Source organism: Pungitius pungitius, chromosome 20, assembly GCF_949316345.1.
Source record: "Pungitius pungitius chromosome 20, fPunPun2.1, whole genome shotgun sequence".
In the NCBI taxonomy this organism is placed as follows: Eukaryota; Metazoa; Chordata; class Actinopteri; order Perciformes; family Gasterosteidae; genus Pungitius; species Pungitius pungitius.
In genome coordinates, this window is record NC_084919.1 from 15,996,620 (window position 1) to 16,004,123 (window position 7,504).

At 59.0% G+C, this 7,504-nt stretch overlaps 2 protein-coding genes across 2 annotated transcripts; both read left to right on the forward strand.

Moving 5' to 3' along the window:
• Nucleotides 1–834: 834 nt before the first annotated feature.
• Nucleotides 835–2,616, forward strand: LOC134107819 (uncharacterized). Its single transcript, XM_062559597.1, has 5 exons — nucleotides 835–945; nucleotides 1,085–1,660; nucleotides 1,761–2,120; nucleotides 2,246–2,364; nucleotides 2,435–2,616. Exons 2-5 carry the CDS (start codon nucleotides 1,588–1,590, stop codon nucleotides 2,552–2,554), a joined length of 672 nt encoding a protein of 223 aa, XP_062415581.1. The 5' UTR covers nucleotides 835–945; nucleotides 1,085–1,587; the 3' UTR covers nucleotides 2,555–2,616.
• Nucleotides 2,617–3,045: 429 nt separating this feature from the next.
• Nucleotides 3,046–5,972, forward strand: LOC119209571 (piggyBac transposable element-derived protein 4-like). Its single transcript, XM_062559812.1, has 3 exons — nucleotides 3,046–4,195; nucleotides 4,338–5,482; nucleotides 5,967–5,972. The coding sequence occupies exons 1-3, from the start codon at nucleotides 3,301–3,303 to the stop codon at nucleotides 5,970–5,972; spliced, it is 2,046 nt and encodes a 681-aa protein (XP_062415796.1). The 5' UTR covers nucleotides 3,046–3,300.
• Nucleotides 5,973–7,504: the final 1,532 nt, after the last annotated feature.

Genomic DNA, 7,504 nt, shown 5'->3' on the forward strand with positions numbered 1-7,504 from the left:
GGGAGGAACAAGCGGCTTGGCAGATGCAGATCGGAGTGTCGAACCCCGCCGCCGCCTACCTGTCCACCGAGGTCCCTCGCCTCCTGTACAGCACCCCCCCCCCCCCCACACACACACACACACACACACACACACACCCTCTGCAGAGGTCGGTTGGAGGAAAAGGAAGAAGGGGGGGGGGGGGGGAAAGGCCGCCGCGGGAATATAAGTAGCGGCTCCGACCCACAGACGCCAGCCGGTGACGATGGCTTTCTATCTGAAGCTAGCGACCGCCTTGTGTCTCGCCGTCGCAGTCCCGCAGAGTGACCCGCGCGTGCCCTTTTCGGCGGTTTCCTACGCGGGGCGCGGCAGAGCGGTGCGCAGAGACCTCGGAGGAACTGTGTCCATCCGGTGCCGAGCTGTCGGAGCGAGCCCGAGGTCCCTGAGGCTGGTCAAGAGCGTCGGCGACGAGACCTTCACGCTCGCGGCCCGGGGCGCCTCGCCGAGAAAGGTCATGGTCGACGCCGTCGTCGGCGGAAGACTTCGGTTCAGCGGGACGTTCCCGGACTCGGAGGCCGTCATCGAGAACCTGATCGCCGAAGACACGGGCCAGTACTGGTGCTTTTACTCGGGGCGCGAGCCTGGGTTCGACCTGTCCTTGGACCAGCGGGGAACCGGGTCGGTGCTCCTGGTGGTGGCGGCTGGCCCTCCTCCTTCTCAACATTCACGCAAGTTTCCCAAAAGGGCTGCGGGGGGTGTAACGCAGGCTAGCTAAACGCGCCGCGGGCTAAACGCATTTTATTTGTATTTCATTTGCTGTTCCCGACGACGACGACGATGACGACGACAGGTACGGCGAGCTGGGGCGACGGCTTGGCGGCCCTGGTGGCGAACGTGACCTGCGTCGGCGCGCTGCTTCTGGGAACCGCCGTCGTCATAGGGCTCCTCGCGTGGATCATCCACGAGGTAGCCGCGTAGTCCGAGTGGTGTGTGTGTGTGTGTGTGTGTGTGCGCGCGTGCAAGCTTTTCTCAATCCCTCACAACAACAACCGTTCCTGTGTGTGTGTGTGTGTGTGTGTGTGTGTGCGCGTGCGTGCGTCCGCAGACCCGGATGTGCCGAACGGCCGAGCGCGCCCGGCGGCCCGACGACGCCGTTTACGAGGACATGCGGCCGACCGTCGTGCCCTGAAGACGAAGCGAGGGAGCGAGCGGGCGGCCACTTCTCACCGTCGCTTTCGCGTGACGCGAAGGAGCACCCGGACCCTCGTGCGACACGTGTTTTCCACGTAAACGAGCACCCGTCCCCGTCGCTGCGACTTTGGAGTCCGTGTGCGTGCGTGCGTGCGTGCGTGCGTATGTGTGTGAAATAAAATAAAAGGTTAAAACCAATCTCCACGTGTCGTTGCCTTGTCGTGTAGCGTATGGCACAAGATTTGAGGGGCCGCTTGTGACAATTTAATTCGCGGTGGCCACCTCGGTTCGCGTACCCTCGGTCGGGGTTCGTGTGGCCGATGACATCGATGTCGGTGACATACTAACGAATGCGCACGCGGAAACGGTCGCGTGCTACTCACGGATCGCCTCGACGCCGGGAAGCGCTCTGCCGACATGTCGACTTTCTACCTGAGCCTCGCGGCGGCGACCCTGTGCCTCTCCTGCGCGGCGGCCCCGCGCGGTCCCGGTGAGCGTCGCGTGCTTGTTTCTGTGTGTGTGTGTGTGTGTGTGCGGGCGAGGCGAGGCGAAATGATTTGGGGCGTGGTTTTTTTTTTAAATCGTCGCAGGGCCCGACGAAGCGGTGTGGAGGGAGCCCGGAGAAGCCGTGACCGTCCGGTGCCGATCTTCCCATCCGAAGCCCGAGTACCTGAGTCTGATGACGGGTCGCGGCGCCGGCGGCCGCGGCGACGTAAGGGTCCTGTTCAAAGACGACCAGCCGGGCGGCGGCACCGTCGCCCCCGAATACCGAGGCAGACTTCGGTGCAGCGAAACGTTTCCGGACGTGGACGTCGTCATCGACCCCGTGACTCCCGCCGACGCGGGGCGGTACGAGTGTGTGTATTTGAAATACGATCGCCAACGGCGACCCGTGGAGTTGCCGGGCACGGGGTCGGTGTTCCTGGTCCTGCCGCAGCCGTCGTCGCCGGGTGAGCAAAAATATTGCACGCGCGCGAAACAGGACATCGCGTCGAGGCCGAGCGAATGACCCGCTCTCGCTCTCTCTCTCTCTCTCTCTCTCTCTCTCTCTCTCTCTCTCTCGTGTCCGCGACAGGCGAGAGGTGTCGAGACGAGCGATGGGATGACACCCCCCCTACGACACTGGCGACCTGCGCCTTTGTTGTCCTGGTCGTCGTCGTCATCGCGTGGTGCTTCGCGTGGACGCTCCTGAAGGTAGGCGCCCGACCAAAAAAAAAAAAGCCTCGCGACGCTGCAATGACTAACGCGTTCGTTTCCGACACAGGCGTGCAGGATGTCGAAGGAAGCGCTGCGGCGGTGGCGGCAGCGGCAGGAGAGGAAGAAGCTGCAGCGGTTCCCCCTCGACGACGTGTACGAGGACATGAACGCGACGGTGGCGCGCTAGAGACATCGGCCGACCGGGGCAGAGAGAGAGAGAGAGAGAGAGAGAGCGAGAGAGAGAGCGAGAGAGAAATTCCAGCACCTCGGACAGACGCCTCCCCCTGACTCTCTGTCCGCGCGTTTGCCTGCGCTGGCTGCGCTGGCGGGTGACCAAGGAGGAGTTTGTGCAAAGTTCTTGGTAAGAATCATGAAAGTATACATGTCTCTCTATCTCTCTCTCTCCTCGCGCGCTCGCAGATAGAGCTTCAGGGGGTGTGGGACGCGGGGGCCTCTGTCCGAGGTGCTGGAATTTCTCTCTCTCTCTCCTCGCGCGCTCGCAGATAGAGCTTCAGGGGGTGGGGGACTCGGGGGCCTCTGTCCGAGGTGCTGGAATTTCTCTCTCTCTCTCCTCGCGCGCTCGCAGATAGAGCTTCAGGGGGTGGGGGACTCGGGGGCCTCTGTCCGAGGTGCTGGAATTTCTCTCTCTCTCTCCTCGCGCGCTCGCAGATAGAGCTTCAGGGGGTGGGGGACTCGGGGGCCTCTGTCCGAGGTGCTGGAATTTCTCTCTCTCTCTCCTCGCGCGCTCGCAGATCTGTCCGAGGTGCTGGATTTGTGTGTGTGTGTGTGTGTGTGCGTGCGTGCGTGTAGGTGACAGAAGAGACAGACAGAAGAGACAGAACGGGTCGGCGAGAGAGGCGATACTAACGTCGCGCGATAAAGTCGGGCGAGGCGACGCGCGAAACACTCGTCTCCCCGAAAGGGCCCGAAGTCATGACTGCCGCGACGCCGACCGCGCTCGAGCTCCTCGAACGTCTTTTCGCAGATCCGGTGGAGCCGCGAAAGGTCTACCACTACTCTGACATGGGAGAGGGAGAGGCTTCGACCGCGGCTGACAACAAAGAACGAGAGCTACGAGGGGAAGAAGAAGACGACGACGGCGACGACGACGACGACGGCGGCGAAGAATACAACCCAGAGAACGAAGCTTTGTCTTTGGAGGAGGAGGAGGAGGAGGAAGGAGAAGAAGAAGAAGAAGGAGAAGAAGAAGGAGGAGAAGAAGAAGAAGAAGAAGAAGACCGCGCCATGGGCGAAAGACCCGAGACCTGCACCTTTCCGTCCAAAAACGGCGAACTGACGTGGTCCTCGACGGCGCACGGCAGACGGGGCGCGACCGACAAGCAGGGTCGGCCGGGTCCGCCGACCCCCGGGCCCACGGAGGAAGCGGCGTCCCGCGCCACCGACATCGCCTCGACGTTCCGGCTGTTTGTGACGCCCGCGATAGAAGACATTGTCCTGGAGATGACCAACCTCGAAGGTCGCAGAAGATACGGGGACGACTGGAAAGGCATGGACCGGGTCGACCTGCGCGCCTACGTGGGCCTCCTGATCCTGGCGGGCGTGTACAGGTCCAGAGGGGAGGCCGCCGCCAGTCTGTGGGACGCGGAGAGCGGAAGGGCCATTTTCCGCGCCACGATGCCGCTGAAGGACTTTCACGCGTACTCGACACTGTTGCGATTCGACGACCGCGAGACGAGGCGCGAGCGACGAGCGAGCGACAAACTGGCGGCCGTGCGAGACGTGTGGGACGCGTGGGTGCTCCGACTGCCGCTCCTCTACAACCCGGGGCCCGAGGTGACCGTGGACGAGCAGCTGGTTCCGTTCAGAGGTAAGCGGCGGCTGCGGCGGAGGGGCTTTTTTTTATTTTCTTGTAAAGATTCGCGAAAAGACAATGCCGATGATGATGACGACGCTCTCTGTCTTGTCTCTCTCTCTCTCTCTCTCTCTCCTCGTAACCCCCCGCCGCCAAGGGCGGTGTCCCTTCAGGCAGTACATGCCCAGCAAGCCGGCGAAATACGGAATCAAGACGTGGGTGGCGTGCGACGCCAGATCCAGCTACGCGTGGAAGATGCAAGTGTACACCGGCAAGCCGACGACGGGCGGCGGCGGCCCCGAGAGGAACCTGGGGATGAGGGTCGTGCTCGACGTCACGGAGGGCCTGGCGGGTCGCAACGTGACGTGCGACAATTACTTCACGTCCTACGAGCTGGCGCGCCGGCTCCTGGCCAGGGGGATCACCGTGGTCGGCACGGTTCGAAAGAACAAGCCCGAGCTTCCGCCCGCTCTGCTGGCGACGAGGGACAGGGCGGTGTTCTCTTCGATGTTTGCGTTCACGCCCACCACGGCCCTGGTGTCCTACGTGCCCAAGAAAAACCGCAACGTGGTGCTCATGAGCACGCGGCACGCCGAGGCCGAGGTCGGCGACCGCCCGGACGGGAAGCCCGCGATCATCCTGGACTACAACCGCAACAAGGGAGGCGTGGACAACCTGGACAAGGTGATCGGCACGTACAGCTGCAGGAGGATGACGGCCCGCTGGCCCCTGGTCGTGTTCCACAACGTCGTCGACGTGTCCGCCTACAACGCCTTCGTGATATGGCGAGAGGTCCGTCCCGACTGGATGTCCGGCAAGCGGAGCAAGCGCAGGTTCTTCCTCGAGCGGCTCGGAAAAGAGCTCGTGACGCCGCTCGTCGAGAGGAGGGCGTGTCTCCCCCGCACGGAAGCGTCCGCGGCGGTCGTGCGGGCCGCCCGGAGGGCGCGCGGTCGAGCCGAGGCGGCGCCGGAGGCGGAACGGGAGCCGGAAACGCGGGCGGCGGCCGTCGCCTCGGCTCTGTCCAGGGTGGCGAGCAAGAGGAAGAGGTGTCAGATTTGCCCGTCGAAGAAGGACAGCAAGACGCACACCGTCTGCTGCGCGTGCAGGAGGTACATCTGCCGGGGCTGCTCGCGCGCGTTCTGCCCCGCCTGCGCCGACCGGCGTGTCTCGAGCGACGGAGGCGGGGGCGCGGAGACGACGACGGCGGCGACGACGGCGGCGCGGCGCGCACCTGCGACTATTGGAGGACGCGAGGACGACAAGGCGTGGAGGGGGGTGACGGCTGAACGCGTGCGTGCGTGCGTGCGTGCGTGCGTGCTACTAACGGAGGGCGGGGGTGAAGGCTGAATGCTTGACGTAATAAAAACACAATGGATGTACACACCAATCTGCATTGTCTTTATTCACATTTACACAAATACTTGACGGATACATATATATATATATATATATATAGTTTGCTTACTATAGTAAAAGTTGCACCGTTTAACGTGAAATTCTAAAAAAAACGCGGTCATAATACGCGGATGCGACTCGCGCCGCCCATTGTACCCACAATGCATCGGAGCAGGCTCGCCTGTTGTTGCGAGAGCCAAATATCCCAGAATGCATTTCAACCTAAGCGGCAGGCAACAGCGACCGACGGAGGAAAATAAACACACAGTCCGAGTTTTATAAATACTACTTTATTTAAGTAACGTTATGTAATTTTATGACTAAAGTTAGTTGTTAAAGTAAATGTTTGTCAACAGCCTTTAACGTAACAATCTGCCCCGTGGACGTGTAGTCATGACGGACCGTCAGACACCCTCCAGCGCCGGGAGGTCAGCTGATCATCTCGCAGCCCGCGGAGAGCGGCCTGTTTTCGTCGAGTCTGCTGTGAAATGCTCCGCCGGTCGTTTTCGCGTCTCCGTAGCGGTTTATACGTGAGACTTAGCTGTACCACGACGAGTCTTGGTACGTTTTTAACGTGGTGTCAGAGACGGAGGTTGTTCACCGTCCGTTTGTTTAGATTCATAACTTCATGTTTACATGTAACTTTTGTACATACGTATTGTCTGTATGCGCAGAGCGCAGCTTGTTTATTGTCCATCGTTGTGCATTAAAACTAACAATGTTTTAATTAAAGGACACGAGGTGAGCACCGCGCTCGAGAGTCTAAACTGGCGGAAGAGCTTCAAAGAAAATCTGAAGCTCTGAATTGTAAAAATAATGAATAAAAAAATCCACATATGGATTATTGTACTCTGTAAGATCTTTGATGTGCGGTCAGCGGCTTGCTGCACGAGGACCACTACGCTGATTATCAGCCTCTTGATGAGTAACAAGACAAACGGTAGGTGTGTGTGTGTGTGTGTGTGTGTGTGCATTAAATAGTTTATTTTTTATTACAACCTCCTTGATAAAGCTATCTATTTTACGACTGCTTATATATACAATTTCTGAGACAAAAAATGAGACAAAAGCTTGTTAATAGTAAAATATTTAAATCAAAAACTAAATTAAAGCGTATTAGCAAGACCAGCTGACGTGGTGACGTCATCAAGTCAGCTGCTGTTCCAATGGCGGAAAGGACCGTTCTCCCCCCCCCCCGAACCTCCCGAGTGTATTCTCGCGGGAACGCAAGTCCGTTCTCGCCGTCTCAGGTATTGCGAAAGGGCCATAATAGTCTTGCACAGAGAGGTGAAGGCTGAACGCGTGACGTAAGCGCGTACGTTCGTACGTGCGACTGCTGGAGGGCGGGGGTGTGTGATGGCTGAACGCGTGACGTAAGCGCGTACGTACGTGCGTGCGTACGTTCATACGTGCGACTGCCGGAGGGCGGGGGTGTGTGATGGCTGAACGCGTGACGTAAGCGCGTACGTACGTGCGACTACCGGAGGGCGGGGTTGTATGATGGCTGAACGCGTGACGTAAGCGCGTACGTACGTGCGACTACCGGAGGGCGGGGTTGTATGATGGCTGAACGCGTGACGTAAGCGCGTACGTACGTACGTGGGTGCGACTGCTGGAGGATGGGAGGACAACGGGAGGGTTAAGCAAACAGGTGTTTGCACAACTGATGACTGTGTTGAAGCAATTGGTTGGACGGTGTGCTTATTTGACAGTCAGTGCTTTGGTATTGCAAGGACATGACTTCATGATAGATTTTTGTGTGTAATGTATGTTAAGAGTGTTTAGTGTTTTGCAAATCACTGTGTGTAGAGTTTTGCAACAGGTGTGAGGTTGACAATGTGCTTATAGTTGTGCAAATATGGGCTGATGTTTTGCATCTTGAGTGTAGTGTTTTGCTAATAGTGTAATACTTTTAATTTTAGTGTGTAA